General features: G+C 43.8%; 1 protein-coding gene across 1 annotated transcript in view; it reads right to left on the bottom strand.

Moving 5' to 3' along the window:
• Positions 1–429: 429 nt before the first annotated feature.
• NLRP2 (NLR family pyrin domain containing 2) overlaps positions 430–17,692 on the bottom strand; it is a 31,211-nt gene continuing 13,948 nt past the window's right edge. The window contains exons 6-12 of the mRNA XM_086690684.1: positions 17,221–17,391; positions 15,039–15,203; positions 13,174–13,344; positions 12,661–12,831; positions 10,338–10,508; positions 3,819–3,989; positions 430–799 (exon numbers count right to left, since the gene is read on the bottom strand). Coding sequence (XP_086546810.1) covers positions 661–799; positions 3,819–3,989; positions 10,338–10,508; positions 12,661–12,831; positions 13,174–13,344; positions 15,039–15,203; positions 17,221–17,391 — 1,159 coding nt within the window. The 3' untranslated portion in view covers positions 430–660. The remainder of the gene's footprint in view (positions 800–3,818; positions 3,990–10,337; positions 10,509–12,660; positions 12,832–13,173; positions 13,345–15,038; positions 15,204–17,220; positions 17,392–17,692) is intronic.

Raw genomic sequence — 17,692 nt, 5'->3', positions numbered from 1 at the left:
TTAGCGCTTAATAAAAAAGTGATTCTTAACAATTAATTGCCTTAAGGAATTTTGGGATTCCGTAGGTCACAATGAAATAAGGAGGGCTAGATGGGGAAAGGCTACGCACACCATGAACTTACGTTTTCTGTAAGGGGGGAATTATTAAAAAGTTAATAACAGCAATGATGTGATCATATATGTGCTTCATTGAAGTGCTTAAGAATGCTACAAAATATCGTAGGATTTGTAGAAATACTCTTGATGAGGAAGACCTATAGACAGCTATCCATGCAGGTCAAGAAATGCCAGAGCCAGGCAGTGACTGGCAAAGTGAACGGACTGATGGGATCACAAACATGTCTGTCCCCTTTCCCTGCTGGGTTAGGTTCTCCCCAAATTAAGTATCTTGTGTCTAAGTTTGGTCAGAATCCATTAATAAACATAACCTCCTTCATGAATGCTTTCACCTTTATTTCTCTTGATAGACTCGAGATATAGACATTCCACCCGTAACAGGGGTAAGTCACTTGTGTGTGCTTTATGGAAGCCAAAGGCACCCCCCCAAGGCTAAAAGAACATCTGGCCCCATACCTAACATCACTGAGAGGGCTCAGAGGAAGTTCCCCCATCACCTTGACAACCTCAGACTTTACTGGAGAACCAAGAACTCCAGGGGATTCAGAAAATGAAGTCATGTGAAGAAGGTCGGTTATTGTTTGGATCTTGCTTATCACTCTCAATGGTCAGTTGTGGGTCACTTTCTTGGACTTCTTTCAGCAGCTTCTGGATTCGAGGATCAGATTCATCTATCCTCAACCTGGAGGTGCAGCAGGAGTGAAAAAGAAGGTTTCTTGTTGTTTCAAGGAGGCTAATTCCAAATGCCCAAGAGCCTGCAAGTGTCATGCTTTAGAAGAGAGGCAGTCTTTATTGATTATTCTGTGCCGCAAAGTAGGGATCCATATTGATTTGATAGGGAACAAGAGATAATTCCAGGTTAACACCGTAATGGCTTTAAGATGCCTGCATGATCTCAGACGATTCTCATATTATTCTTGGAGAGACAGAACTAAATCACAGACATTTCCATCAATTCCAACACCTACCTACTCCACAGCTCATGTTGGCAACTTCTATTTGGTGGACCCAGGACGAGACATACACACTTGAACCAAGTCAGTCAGACCAGACTTGCGTCTCCTTTGACATGACATTAGCTGATCACCACCTTTATTTGACCTGTGATAATAGCAGCCTCATTTGTAGGATTCACCTTTCGGTAACCAGATTCATTCACGGGCATGGGGAATGGGGTGGGGGAAAGGGAATAATTAAAGCAAAAATATGTATAAAAGTAAGAGACTGAAGATATTAGCTGCCATGTTTCTTGTTGGCATTGTAGTCCTGGTTTTCTTAGTGTGTGTGTGTGTGTGTGTGTGTGTGTATACAGGACTACAATGCCAAAAAGAAACATATATGTATTTTAAGTAATCTCTATACCCAATGTGGGGCTTGAGCTCATGTCCCAAGATCAAGAGTCATATGCTCTACTGACTGAGCCAGGCAGAAACGCTTGGTTTTGTTGGCTTATTAACCAATTTTTTTGTTTTGCTGTTTAAGGGTCACAACACAATCACACAACAAGGCTTGAGTTTTATGTTCTGGAGATCTAATGTACAGCTTGGTGACAGTAATACTGTATTGGGTACCTGAAATTTGCTATGATAATAGATCTTAGGTGTTCTCACCACACACACACACACACACACACACACACACACACACACACACACAAAGGTAAAACTCTATGAGGTGATGGATGTGTTAATCAGCTTGATGATGGTGATGATTTCACAATGTTTTTGTATATCAAAATCACAATCAATATAACTTTGGCTAAAGCAAGGGCCAAAATGTCCATCAATGGTGAATGGATAAAAAAGATGTGGTGTATGTATGTGTGTGTGTGTGTGGGTATACATATACACACATACACACATATATATATGTATACATATATATACATATATACACATATATACATACATATATACATACACACACACAACGGAGTATTAGTAATCAAAAAGAATGAAATCGTGCCAATTGCAACTATGTGGATGGAACCAGAGGGTATCATGCCAAGTGAAATTAGTCAGTCAGAGAAAGACAAATATCATATGATTTCACTCATATGAGAATTTTAAGATACAAAACAGATGAACATAGGGGAAGGGAAGCAAAAATAATATAAAAACAGGGAGGGGGACAAAACATAAGAGACTCTTAAAAACGGAGAACAAACAAAGGGTTACTGGAAGGATTTCAGAAGCAGGGGTGGGCTAAATAAGTAAGGGGCATTAAGGAATTTACTCCTGAAATCATTGTTGCACTATATGGTAACTAACTTCGACGTAAATTAAAAAAAATAAATTAAAAAAATATTTTCAACATGACCCTCCAAGGTCAAATGTAGTTGTGTCTATTCGTGAGTGTAGGAGGTTGGTCATGGTCTGCAGTTGAAGGACAGAAAAAGTTCCCACAGTCGACCTGTGTCTGGTCAAAAGTGTTGAAGGAATCAGAAACAGGGCGTGAGCCACAGCGGCATATATAAAGGTGTTGCTCTAAGAATGAGGTGTGAAGACAGGGCCTCTTTGTCTCTAAGCCAAAGAAAAGGATTCCAGTTAAGTTAAAAGAGCATCTCAGAAGGATACGAGGTAGCTGATAAAGTCAAAGAACCAAAAGCCAAGTTCTGAACCTGGGGTCTCTGTGCCTGTCTAGGGTCTGTCACTGAACAAGAAGCCCCCATCTTGAATTGCTCCCCTTGAGATTCACAGACTCAGGAGAGCACGTCTGACTGGGTGGTCTCAAGAAACAGCTCAATGTCTTTGTGGGGGGGGGGCTTTACACCTCGATTAGAACTCACTGATACATAAAATGGGAGCTAGCTCACCAGAAAGGGGCTAAAAACAGAAACAAACTTCAGACTCTACACATTGCTTCTTTCGACTAGCAAGCGACCTGAGAGTCACATTAAGTAAATATTTCATCAGTTTCTCCTACATAATTATCATTTCGAGCCATCAGCTGTCTATGTTGCATCTGAGAATTTAAAGTTCCGCACGTCTGGGGGCTCCTGAGTGGCTCTGTCAGTTGAGTGTCTGACTTGGGCTCAGGTCATGATCTCACAGTTCGTGGATTCCAGCCCCATGTCGGGCTCTGTGCTGACAGCTCAGAGCCTGGAGCCTGCTTTGGAACCTGTGTCTCCTTCTCTCTCTCTGCCCCTCCCCTGCTTGCACTCTGTCTCTCTCTCTCTCTCAAAAATAAACTAAAAGAAAATATTAAAGTTCCCACGCACCTAAGAATAAAGAGTTGTAGGGTTCTTTGTTGCCATGGGAGCAAGTGAACAGCACAACTCAGGGACAGCTTGCTTCGATGACCAACAGAAGACAGAGACTCATTTCATTCAATGGCGGACTCACAGCAGAGAACGTGCTCCTAAGGCGGACCCACTGCCAGACCTCTGTAACCAACACAAACTCAAGAAACCACACGAGAGTCTGATCTTCCTCACTCAACAACAGACGGCCACCATGACTGTCCCTCACTTAGAGGAGCCCCCAGAGCCAGCTTCCCGGCGTCAGACTGAGTTTGAGTCTCACCTTTGACTCATCTTACTCTCCAAAGCAACAGAAGGGGCCGACGGGAGAATTATCTGGCGACTAAACATCACTGGATAAAAGCTGAACGTTAGCGACTCACACGTCCCTGTGGTTTGCGCATCCCCCTGCACACCGGCTATCCCGGAGGAAACACCCTAAGGAGCAGAAGGATCATACCTGAGTGTCCGGAGGGAGGAATTCTGAAGTTTCAAGGTATTACACAGCATCTTCACTCCGCTATATCCCAAGGAATTCTGGCCTAGGTCCAGACTGATCAGGCTCCGGTTGTTGCCAAGGGCAGATGCGAGAATCTCACAGCTGAAAGGGGTGATGGCACATCCCCACAACCTGCAGGGGAGACACAAAAATTAGTTCATTCATTCAAGCAGTGTTTACGGAAACCATCCTACGTGCCAGGCACACTCTTGAGTGTTGGGGATCCAATAGGAAACTACAGAAATCTCTTCCCTCTGAGCTCATACTAATAGGAAACAGATGTATGTAGTGTGCCATATCTGATAAGGGTTATGAAGGGCAAAGGGTAAAGGGAGAAGCTGGGGAGGGCACTCACTACAATGGCTGAAGAGAACAAACGTTAGAGAGATCTGGAGTGGGGGCTCCCCAAGCAGAGAAATAGCTTGTGCAAAGGCTATGAGGTCATGTATCATTATCATGTAAAACAATACCAAGGCAGCCAGAGTCAATAGCAAATCAAGAGAGTGAATCAGGCAGGGTTGTAAGAGACGAAGCCACAGGTAACAGGGAGCCATCTCACATAGGGCCCTTAGGCCATTGTAAACTTCAGATTTTACTTGGAATGAGATGGGGAACCACCGGGGCTTTTGAGAAGAAGCATGATGGGCGTTACATCTTACAAGTTATTCTTAGTGTTTGGCTGAAAAACTAGCGGCACTGAGAGGGCAGAATACAGACTAGGTTGAAGGCTAGACAACAACCCACATGTTATAAGTATGTGTGTGGGGTATGAGAACAGATTCTAGATATCTGGAAGAGGGTACCAGGATTAAAACAATGTTTACTTATTTTGAGAGAGAGAGAGAGAGAGAGAGAGAGGGAGAGAAAGAAGAGGAGAGGAGAGGAGAGGACAGAGAGAGAAGAGGAGAGGAGAGGGGTTGGGGTGGATAGAGAGAGAATCCCAAGCAGGCTCTGTACTGCCAGCACAGAGCCCAATCCAGGGCTTGATCTCCTGAACTGCAAGATCGTGACCTGAGCCGAAATCAAGATCAGATGCTTAATGACTGAGCCACTCAGGGACCCCAGGTAGCAAGATTTTAAAAAGGCTTGGATTTGACATGTCTCTGGAGGCAAGGGAAATAAAAGCAAAAATGAACTACTGGGACCTCATCAAGATAAAAAGCTTCTGCACAGCAAAGGAAACAATCAACAAAACTAAAGGGCAACCGACAGAATGGGAGAAGAAATTCTCAAATGACCTATCTGATAAAGGGTTAGTATCCAAAATCTGTAAGGAACTTACCAAACTCAACACCCAAAAAACAAATAATCCAGTGAAGAAATAGGCAGAAGACATGGGACACTTTTCCAAAGAAGACATCCAGATGGCCAACAGACACATGAGAAGATGCTCAACATTATTCATCACCAGGGAAATACAAATCGAAACCACAATGAGATACCACCTCACACCTGTCAGAGTGGTTAAAATTAACAACTCAGGAAACAATAGATGTTGGTGAGGATGTGGAGAAAGGGGAACCCTCTTGAACTGTTTGTGGGAATGCAAACTGGTGCCGTCACTCTGGAAAACAGTATGGAGGTTCCTCCAAAAATTAAAAATAGAACTACCCTGTGACCCAATTGCACTATTAGGAATTTTTCCAAATGATACAAAAATGCTGATTTGAAAGGACACATGCACCCCAATGTTTATAGCAGCATTATCAACAATAGTCAAAGTATGGAAAGAGCCCAAATGTCCATCGATGGATGAATGGATAAAGACAATGTGGTATATACATAAATGGAGTATTACTTGGCAATCAAAAAGAATAAAATCTTGCCATTTGCAACAATGTGGATGGAACTGGAGGGTATTATGCTAAGTGAGGTAAGTCAGAGGAAGACAGATATCATATGTTTTCACTCATATGTGGAATTTGAGAAACACAACAGATGAACATAGGAGAAGGGAAGGGAAAGTAAGACAAAAACAGAGAGAGGCAAACCCTAAGAGACACTTAGGAATAAACTGAGGGTTGCTGGTGGGGAGGTAGGTGGGGGATGGGGTAAACAGGCGATGGGCATTAAGGAGGGCACTTTTTGGGAAGGGCACCGGGTGTTATATGTAAGTGATGAATCATTGGGTTCTACTCCTGAAGCCAAGACTAACACTAACACTGTGTGTTAACTAACTTGAACTTAAATAATAAAAAAGGCTTGGATTTGATATTTGAAAGAAAAAAAGGAATAAAGGATGATGTATGAAGGATCTCATTCCAAGCAAATAATATTATACAAAGATTCAATGTGTTTGTGCATACATGAACACACACGTATGAGTTAAGGTCACATATTTAAATTTACCCCAGGATTTGGGAGAGGCTATGAGTAATATCAAACATTTAGCATACTTCCTGGCACAGTAAATGCATATGTATTTCATTATCATAACCAACTTTCCTGATGGACATGACTTACTCCATTTCCTAAAATGTACAACCGAGATTATACCATCAGGAAGTTATGGCTGACTAGATACTTCCCTATGCCAGAGCACATGGTTAGAAGAGCCCCCTCCCCATCACCGTTAACATCGTCACCTTCCTGCAAACAGGCACGTGCCATGAATCATAACAACCAGTGGTTTTCCACCTGCGATCTCTAGGATTTGTTCAGTTGGTATCCTTACCAGTGCAAACTGCAGTCATGCTGAGAGCTTTAACAATACCGTTGTCTGGGTTTTACTTGAGGAGATCCCGACTGGAGTGGGCTGAGGCACAGCCTGGGTGGGTGTTGGCATTCTCTAACCTGCAAGCATTTCTACTACTCAGTAGAGGCTGAACACCATGACTTATCGTCTTGTGCTGTAGAGGTCAGAAAACTGGTTACCATTTGGGGGTCCTTCACAGGTAGGGTTCCAGACCCCAGTGCATCTGAGTGAAGGTACCTAACTCATGTGGAATTGTGAGACAGAACTGAATTGAGGTCATTTATCTGCCGGTGGAGGCAACATGTCAAATCCCTACCTCTCTGGAGGCTGGGAGCTGGGGCACCGGTGACTGCCTCTCCATGCCTTAGGCATTGCATCCTCAAAATGCTTCACTGGTGTCCTTTGGATGGCTTAGACTAGAGAGTATTCCTTTAACCACACTAGTGACTTTTCTTCCCCAGATTTACTGACGAATAATTGACGAATAAAAGTTGTATGTATTTAAGGTATACGATGTGATGATTTAATATACACTGTGAAATGATCAACAGTCGAGTTAATTACTACATCTGTCAGCTCTCACATAGTTGCTTTTTTTTTTTTTAGAACACTAGATTTGCTGAGAGTAGATCTTATTTCTTATTGTTGAAATGTAGAAGTTTCTGGAGATTTTCTTTAATCCTTGTTGACATATAATTGACACAAAACATCGTGTAAGTTTAAGGTGTGCAATGTGCTGATTTGGCACGTTAATATATTACAACATGATTAGCACTGTAGTGTTAGCTGATACCCCCATCCTGACACACTATCTTCATTTCTTTTTTGGGGGAGAACATTTAAGATCTATTCTTTTTAAAAATTTTATTTTTATTTTGGAGAGAGAGAGAGAGAGCACACAAGCAGGGGAGGGGCAGGGGGAGAGAGAGAGAAAGAGGGAAAGAGTGGGGGAGAGAGAGAAAGAGAGAGAGAGAGAGAGAGAAAGAGAAAAGATAGAAAGGCGGGGGGAGAGAGAATATCTTACGTAGGCTCCATGCTCAGTGTTAGGCTGATTGGCTCAATCCTACGATCCTGGGATCATGACCTGAGCTGAAATCAAGAGTTGGACACTCAACGAAATGAGCCACCCAGGTGCTCCCTAAGATCTGTTCTTTTAAATGCCTGTTAACTATAGAGAACACACTGATGGTCACCAGAGAGGAGGTGGGTGGGGGTACAGAATAAATAAGGGATGGAATGGAGGGCGCTTGTGTGATGAACACCAGATGTTATATGGAATTATGGCATCACTATATTGCACCTGAAACTAATATTACACTATATATTAACTATACTGGAATTAGAAAAAAATCTATGTTAGCAAATTTCAAGTATATTACACAGTATTATTAGCTATAATCTCGATGCTATACGTTAGATGTCTGGAACTTACTCGTTTTTCTAAATTTATTTATTTTGAGAGAGGGAGAGAGAGAATGAACAAAAGCAGGGGGAGGGGCAGAGAGAGAGAGGGAGAGAGAATCCCAAGCAGGCTCTGCACCATCAGTGTAGAGCCTGATGAGGGGCTTGAACTTCCCAACCGTGAGATCATGACCTGAACAGAGATCCAGTCAGATGCTTAACTGACTGTGCCACCAGGTGCCCCGGAACTTCTTCATCTTCTGGCTGGAAGTCTGTATGCTTCCCTCAGCACCTCCCCATTTCCCCCACCCCTCAGCCCCTGGTAACTATCACTCTACTTTTTGCTTCTATGAGCTCAGCTCTTTTAGATTCCACATATAAGTGATGTCTTTGTCTTATTTTACTTAGCCTACTAGCCTCGAGCTTCATCCGTGTTATCTCAAATGGCAGGATTTCCTCCTTTATCATGGCTAATATTCCATTGTGTATACATATCTCACTTCTTCTTTATCCAATCCTCTGTTGATGGACACTTACGTTGTTTCCCATCTTGACTATTGTGAATAATGCTTCCACAAACATGGAGGTGCAGATACCTTTTCAAGACCTCGTTTCCATTTCCTTTGGATATATATCCCGAAGTGGGATTCCACATGATACATCAATTTTTAGCTTTTTGAGGACTCTTCTTACTGTTTTCCATACGGCGGTACATTCCTACCAACGGTGCAAAAACATTCCCTTTTCTCCACATCCTCGCCAATATTTGTTACCTGTGTTCTTTTCGATGACAACCATCCTGAAAGGTATGAAGTGATATCTCATGTGGATTTGATTTCCATTTCCCTGATGATTAGTGCTGTTGAACAGTCTCTCACCTACCTGTTGGCCATTTGTCTGTCTGATTTGGAAAAAGTCTATTTAGGTCCCATTAAAAAAAGTTGAGTTGTAGAAGTTCCTTATCTCTCTTGGATATTAATCCCTTATCAGATATGTGGTTTGTAAATATTTTTCTGTAGGTTGTCGTTCATTTTGTTGACTGTTTCCTTTGGTAGACACAAGATTTTTAGTTTGATGAAGCCCCACTTGTTTATTTTTGCTTTTGCTGCTGGTACTTTTTGGCATCATATATACAAAATCATTGCCAAGACCAATGTCAAAGAGCTTTTGCCCTATGTTTTCTCCTAGGAATTTTACAGTTTTGTGTCCTAAGTCTTTAATCCATTTTGAGTTTATATTTTTTTAATTTAAAAATTTTGGGGGGCACCTCGGTGGCTTAGTCAGTTAAGCGTCTGACTTTGGTTCAGGTCATGATCTCATGGTTAGTAAGCTCGAGCTCCATGTTGGGCTCTGGGCTGACAGCTGCATCCTGTTTTGGATTCTGTGTCTCCCTCTCTCTCTGCCCCTCTCTCGGTTCCTCTCTCTCTCTCAAAAATAAACAAACATTAAAAAATTTATTTATTTATTTTTGAGAGAGAGTCAGAGTGCGACTGGGGGAAGGGCAGAGAGAGGGTGACACAGAATCTGAAGTGGGCTCCAGGCTCCCAACTGTCAGCCCGATGAGGGGCTTGAACCCACGAATGGTGAGATCATGATGCTTAACTGACTGAGCCTCCCAGGCGCCCCATTTTGATTTAATTTTTGTGTATCGTGTATGGGTTCAATTTCATTCTTTTGCATGTGGATATCCAGGGGTTTTTTTTCAACCCTCTTTACTGATGAAATCATGCCTTCCCCATTGAGTACCCGTGCCCTTGGCAAAGATCAGTTGACTGTATATATGGGAGGGGTATTTCTGGGTCGTCTATTCTGTCCTTTTGGTCTATGTATCTGTTTTTATGCCAATACCATACTGTTTTGATACCACAGTTTTGTAATATAGTTTGAAACCAGGAAATGTGATGTCTCCAGCTTTGTTGTTCTTTGTGAGAACTGATTTGGCTATTTGGAGTCTTTTGTGGATGCCTACAAATTTGGGGATTTAAAAACAAAAGTTGTGGGGCGCCTGGGTGGCTCGGTCGGTTAAGCGTCCGACTTCGGCTCAGGTCATGATCTCACGGTCTGTGAGTTCAAGCCCTGCGTCGGGCTCTGTGCTGACAGCTCAGAGCCTGGGGCCTGTTTCATATTCTGTGTCTCCCTCTCTCTCTGCTCCTCCCCTGTTCATGCTCTGTCTCTCTCTGTCTCAAAAATAAATAAACGTTAAAAAAATTTTTTAAAAATAAATAAATAAATAAAAACAAAAGTTGTGAAAACTGCTATCTTACTTTTTTTTTTTTTTAATAATTAGATTTGTTCCAATCTCTTACACTAGAGCTGGTGGGGGGGGGGATTAGTACACTATTTTATTTCAGATACAGATTAAAATTCAAAAAAACATAACTTACCATAGACATTTGAGGTTACACATTGGCTTCTTCAAAGCCTCACACAGAAACTTCAGTCCAGTAATTCCTATGTGATTCAGCCCCAGATCCAAGTGCGTAAGGCTTGAATTTTGCTGGAGAAGTGTTGACAGATGATGACAGCCATTGCTGCCTATGCTGCAGTACCAAAGCCTAGAAATCAATCACACGGGGAAAATGAACTCTGTGAGTCCTCCCTGGCGAGATGCACCAAAGCCAGGACTGCCGACCTCAAGCCATAGCTTGTACACAAGCTAGCAGACAACGAGACGTGGAAATGACATCACGGAGGGAGTCACAATTACTACAAAAGTGATTACATAGGCTGCCCCCCCCACCCTCCCCCCACTCCAACACATGCAAAGGTGTCTACATCCTAATCCCTGGTCCCTGTGAATACGTCACATAACATGTAAAGGAGACTCTGCGGGTGCCGTTGAGCTAAGGATGTGGAGATGGGGAGATTACCCAGGTGGGCCAATGTAATCACAAGGATCCTTATAAAAGAAGGAGCATGAGAGTGACAGCCAGGAGGGGGAGATGGGGTAAGAGGGACAAAAGGACATTTGAAGACGCTATGCTGCTGGCTTTGAACATGAAGGAAGCGGCCTTTAGGAACATGCAGGTGCCTTTAGAAGCTGGAAGAGGCCAGGAAATGGATCCTTCCCTGGAGACCTCAGAAGGGACACCACCTTGCAGACACCTTGATTTTAGCTCAGTGAAACTCATTTTGGACCTCTGGCCTCTAGAACTTTAAGACAACGAGTTTGTGTTCTTTTAAGCCTCTTCGTTTGTGACAATTCATGACAGAAACAATTAGGAAACAGTCATGTGATACATCCAGGGATGTGCAGTCATAGACAGCCTTTGAGAGGAACCAACATACACCTCTTAGGCTTGGAGATTTGTGAACTGATGGAAACTCCCAGGACTATGGAGTAACAGAGGAAGACCCCAGCAAGACAGACACATGAAATGAAGCTCTGACAACTTAGTAAAGTGGGGGCATGGCTCACAAAACAGAAACAGGTGAGGTCCAGAAAGAAGATTTGACCTATATTTTCTAAGAGTCAAATAACTCCACCTACACCCAGTTGCAGATAGAACTTATGTTACACATGTTATCAAAAACATTCATTTAAAAAACCCAAACACAGGCACTTGGGTGGCTCATTTGGTTAAGCACCCAACTTTTTTTTTTTTTTTAATTTTTTTTTTAACGTTTATTTATTTTTGAGACAGGGAGAGACAGCATGAATGGGGGAGGGTCAGAGAGAGAGGGAGACACACAGAATTTGAAACAGGCTCCAGGCTCTGAGCTGTCAGCACAGAGCCTGACGCGGGGCTCGAACTCACAGACCGCGAGATCATGACCTGAGCCAGAGTCAGATGCTAAACCGACTGAGCCACCCAGGTGCCCCAGCATCCAACTTTGATTCAGGTCATGACCTCACGGTTTATGGGTTCGAGCCCTGCGTCAGGCTCTGTGCTGACAGCTCAGATTATGGAGCCTGCTTCGAATTCTGTGTCTCCCTCTTTCTCTTTGCCTCTCCCCCATGTGTGCTCTGTCTCTCAAAAATGAATAAACATTGGGGCGCCTGGGTGGCGCAGTCGGTTAAGCGTCCGACTTCAGCCAGGTCATGATCTCGCGGTCTGTGAGTTCGAGCCCCGCATCGGGCTCTGGGCTGATGGCTCAGAGCCTGGAGCCTGTTTCCGATTCTGTGTCTCCCTCTCTCTCTGCCCCTCCCCCGTTCATGCTCTGTCTCTCTGTCCCAAAAATTAATAAACATTGAAAAAAAAAATGAATAAACATTAAAAATTTTTTTTAAAGTTTAAAGAAAACCTCAAACAAACCTCGAAACCAGTGACATCCCCCAAATCCCTACAGATTATTGACACTATATCTTGTATTTTTTTCTTTTTATAAAAAAATGTTTATTTATTTATTTATTTTTTAACGTTTATTTATTTTTGAGACAGAGAGAGACAGAGCATGAACGGGGGAGGGGCAGAGAGAGAGGGAGACACAGAATCGGAAACAGGCTCCAGGCTCTGAGATGTCAGCACAGAGCCCGATGCGGGGCTCAAATTCATGAACCGTGAGGTCATGACCTGAGCCGAAGTCGGACGCTTAACCGACTGAGCCACCCAGGCGCCCCTCTTGTATTTTTTTTTTACCACTGGGTCTCATCAGATCTAACCGTCAGCACCATACTTGGGGTTATCAGAGGAATTAGTGAATGCTCGCATCTGTGTTACTTGAATCCAGGATACACGAATGCACATACACGCAGTATAGACTTACACCAGCATCTGTAGTTGACAGTCCGGGTAACTCAAGCCCTCGCACAGAAGTTTCACCCCTCCATTTCCGAGAGCGTTCTTTGCCAAGCACAGGTGTGTCAGACTCTGGTTGACGATCAAAGCAGAGGACAGCTCCTTGCAACAGGCTTCCGTGAGGTGACAGTTTTCCAACCTGCCGAAGCACCATACAAGCAGTAAGACGGCGAAGACATTTCCGAAGCCCGATTTTCTTGGCCATCCCCAAAGGCTCGAGGTCCCAGCTGTATACAGCTCTTGTTGGGAATCCACTTCCTCTCTCATCCTGCGGATAATCCTCATAGCCATGAAGGACCAGGAGTGAGAGAAGAAAATGCACGAGCCACCCGCCTGGGACCAGAAGCGGAAACCAGGTATCCACATCAGGGGGAAGTCCCATATGGGTCGCCCAGCAAATCCAGGTGTTACCAATGCTGTTCCCCATTGTGGCCCCAGACCCAGTGTGGAGATGCTCCACGGGAACGGAGGCGGCACTTACGACAGCCTCTGCAGGAAGCACTTGGGGTGTCTCAGAGTCTTGCACAGCAACCTGGCGCTCTCATCTGTAAGCTCATTTGCTGTCAGGTTCAGGCATGTGAGGGACTGGTTGATCTCGAGGGAGGAGGACAGATGGGCCCATTGCTGAGCAGAGGCAGAACAAGATACCAACCTGCAGGAGAAAGGGGAACAAGTCGTTCTTGAGAACCAAACCCTGGATAACGGTCTCCAGTTGTGCCCCTCAATCCACTCCATCATGTCACGTCCTGGACTTCATTGTGTGAAGCAGCCTCTAAGTGTGGTCCCCGGGCCAGCCGCATCATCACCACCTGGTAAGCAGTTAGAAATGCAAGTCCTCAGACGCTCTGGATGTGGAATCCACTGATCTCTGTTTTAGGGGGTCCTGAACCACCTGGAAGATTCCTGGGCCACATATCCAGAAGTTGCTTCAGAAGATCTGGGTGAGATCCAAGAATCTGGATTTTAACAAGTTCCTAGGCGATGAAGCTGCTGCTGGTCTGGAGACCACAAGTTGAAAACTATTTATTTGGAAATCCAATCAATCAAACACATTAGGCAACAAATCGCCCATACCCTATTCCTGAAGAGAGAGATTCTTACCATGGACGAATGGAACTTCACTGGGGCATTATGTGTATTGTGGCCTTTGGAGTGGGGTTTCTTACAAAACAAAAAATCCCAGTTCTGCCATTTACAGTATATGAAACGGTGGCCAAGTTACTGAACTTCATCAAACCTCATTTCCATCTTTAAGTTGAAAATAAGTCCTACCCTCATGCTGAGTGTTGATTAAGGTTGATAATTCACAGGAAGTGCTAAGTGGACTGTATATCATATAGCTAAAACTTACTAAAATCCAACAAAAACACTTTTTCTCTTAGAGTGTGTATTCTCATAGACTCTCTATAGAGAATGTCTATAAAGATTCCTCCATAACAGAGGAATCAAAGTTAACCAGGGCATTGGAACACAAAAGAGAACGTTTAATGGCTTCCAATAAAAGAAGCTAAATTGATAGGAGTCTCCTTCTTCCATTGTGGTATTCGTTTATTCCTTGAGAAACAAGTTAATGACCAAAATCTTCAAGTGGCACAATTCCTTTTCCTGGTGAATCCTCACAGGAAAAAGAAAGGAAGGTCGTAGGGATGGTGAACAGCGACAATGGCTACTACCAATAACGCAACGATGAATACTTGTGCGCTTGGACGTGGTTTCGTTCATTCCTCAAATCCTCGTGAGATGTGCAGTACTCCATCCTACCGATGGGGATAAGACCCACTTCAACAGCCCAAGGTCACACCGGTAGAGGCAAAACCATAATTTGAGACCAACAGATCACCTTAAACGTCTTGCTATTGCTGCTCAAACGTGGTCAAGTGGGGATCAATGGAAACCAACGATGAGTGACGAAAATCATCGCCAGGGCAATCACGTGGAGAACATCCCCAAACGGGAGATCTCTCAACCCAAGAAAGGGGAAATCTGATGTTCCCAAAGCATCCTTGCCTGGACAGAGGAATCTGGACAAAATCTGGCATTCTGAATCACGACAGAAGAGAAACATAAACCATAAACAAATTCTCTTTGATAGAGGAGGATATCAAGTTTCTGAGTGTTTCTTTGGACTTGGGGATCTTATGGACAGTTACCCAGGCTGTTCAATGATCAATACAAGTGGAAACTAAACTCCCACCCCATTTTCTGTCCTGGGACATGTGCCCTGTGTAGTACTATTTCTAAGCAGAAATAAGGGATTGCCCCCCACCCCTAATTTATACAGAACTGATATAGAAGCTTGAGACAGCTCTGTTACATGCTGGGCTTTTCAGTGACGGTGAGATATACCTGAGGCATTGCAGATTACATTTGGGGTGTCTCAAGATCTCACACAATAAGGGAAGCATATCATCCTGGTCATTTCCTTGAAGGGTCAGATGGGTTAGTGTCTCGTGACCAGCAAAGACAATGCAGAAATCCCGGTAAGCATCCGCTGGGGAAACATTTTTGAGGCTAGGGCAATGAGAACAGAGGTGAAATCTTGAGTTTCTGCATACACAGAAACAAAGGGTGGCAACAGGTTTAAACACTAGAAATTACTGTTCCCGTTTTTTGCCTTCGTTGAGGTATTTATTGTCAAACTGTATACACGAGGGTGTACGAGTTCATGTTTTGGTAGACACGTGCCTTGTGAAATCACCACCACCATCAAGCTCAATCAAGCTACTTAACGTACCTATCACCTCACATAACCACCATTTCCATTTTTATTTTATTTTATTTTATTTTATTTTTTTGTGGTGAGAACTCTTGAGATCAAGCACATTTCGTGTATCCGATGCACTAGTAACTGCTGTCACAATAGTGTAAGGTTAGGTCTCCAGAACTCACTCACTCATTTTGCAGAAACTGGAGCTTTGTGCCGCTTGCCTAACATCTAATTTGAGAAGCTATCAGAAGCCTCCACTATTTCACTCCTCTCAAACTTTTACAGAAGGGAAGCTGGTCACCAACAGACATTTCAGACAACAGCTCTTCTTCTACGGCTTGTTGAAAAAGATAAGGAAGGGGAGCAGTCCCTTTCCCTGAAGTGTTACCAACGGGCACATTTCAGGAGCACTACGTCCTGCTAAATATGGTGCATTCAGAATCAGGATCCCATGGAAGTGAGCAAGAACTTTTCTCTAGGTGGAGAAAGAAACCTATGAACGAAGACACCCGTAGCTGGAGAAGGTCTCACTGGTACCAAAGCCCCTTTGCCGACTCAGTCAGGTTTGCTCTCCTTCCCTAACCACCCCATGCAGCCCGCCCACGTGGGAGCTTGCAGGACGCTCCCTGCACACAAGCTGCACAGGTCGAGACGAGCCTCATGTCCAGGGAGACTCGGAAGTGCTGCCTCAGGTGGATAGGCGCACACTCTGTTCCAAGTACAAGTGTTTAAGTTCTGTGATGAGCCCCACCCTTTCTTTCCAACTTCGTTCAACTACACAGATTTTTGGATCGTATCCAGATCGACATACACCCAGCCCAAGCGAATTTTAACTTTACGCAGCCCAGCTCGCAGACCAGTCTCAGCATCATCTCTAACAGGGTTCCCCGTCAGGGGTGATTCTGTACACTCTATGGGAACACCTAGAAATGTGTGGACAAGTTTTAGGTTGTCACAACGGGGGGTGTGTGGGTGCCACTGGCATCTGGGAGGCAGAGGCCGGGGCTGCTGCTAAAAATCCTACGATGCACAGGACAGCCCCCCTCCAGCCCAAAGTGTCAGTAGAGGTTGAGAAATCCTGCTCTATGTGTAGCCCTGTGGTCGTCTTAATGGGATTAAAACCTCCCCCAGGATCTGGATGTTCCTTGTGGGGTTTTGTGGACATTCAAACCATATTTCACTTTGTATTAAAACTACTTGATTAAAAAAAAAAGCAGAACAGTGGTTGCCAGGAACTGGGGAGAAGGGATCCCGGGGAATTATTGTTTAATGGGGTCAAAGTTTCAGTTTTACAATGTGAAGGGAGTTCTGGAGATGGATGGTGGTGATGGTGGTGGTGGTGGTTGCCAAATACACTTAAAAATGCATAACTTTACACTTAAAAATAATGGTGAGTTTTATGTTATATCACAATAAAAAAACTGGAAAAAATTACTTCATATGATTCAGTAGAATTCCTCGTGTTGAGTACCTACTTGGGACTCTGGGAAAGAAATTCAGGGGCACCTGGGTGGCTCAGTCAGTTAAGTGTCTGACTTCGGCTCAGGTCATGATCTCATGGTTCGAGGGTTCGAGCCCTGCATCGGGCTCTGTACTGATGGCTCAGAGCCTGGAGCCTGCTTCGGATTCTGTGTCTCCCTCTTGCTCTGCCCCTCCCACACTCATGCTCTGTCTCCCTCTCTCAAGAATAAATAAAAAAAACATTAAAAATTTTTTTTAAAAAGATTAAAAAAAGAAATTCAAATATTACTCCAATATTAAAAATGTAAGAAGCTTGGCTGTGCCATGGGGGTCTTAATCCAGGGGTTAGCTTCCACTTACGCCACTTTCTGAAGATTATGGGTAGCAGAGGAGAGTTTTTCACAAAGAATCTTCACTGATGAGGTACTCAGGAAGGTCTGACTGATGTCTAGAAATACCAGATCCTTGTTGGAGTCGAATACGGAACAAAGGTCCATCCAGAAAGGAAGTACATGTTCATCATTCTGGGACCTATTGGGAAGAGGCAAAGAGTGAATTTACCGAATGTTGCTGGAGAGAAAACTAACAGTTCGCCATCATTGTGAAGACATTTAGGGTTGCTCTGGGCCTACACCGCTAATAAATAAGTGTAATTCTAAAAGTGAGATGATTCCATCAGTTAGCATCACTATCCAACAACCAATCGTGTCAACAGAGAAAGATAGATCACAACAGTCTAATAAGGTTGGAATAATCCAAAATTCTAAGCGGATCATTGATAAAGATTGAGAGTGAGGGGCTCCTGGGTGGCTCAGTCGATTAAGCATCCAAC

The sequence above is a fragment of the Puma concolor genome, chromosome E2 (genome assembly GCF_028749965.1).
Source record: "Puma concolor isolate L17-30 chromosome E2, mPumCon1.1.hap2, whole genome shotgun sequence".
Taxonomy (NCBI): Eukaryota; Metazoa; Chordata; class Mammalia; order Carnivora; family Felidae; genus Puma; species Puma concolor.
Note: the sequence above shows the minus strand (reverse complement) of the source record. Positions and strands in the feature narration are given on the sequence as shown.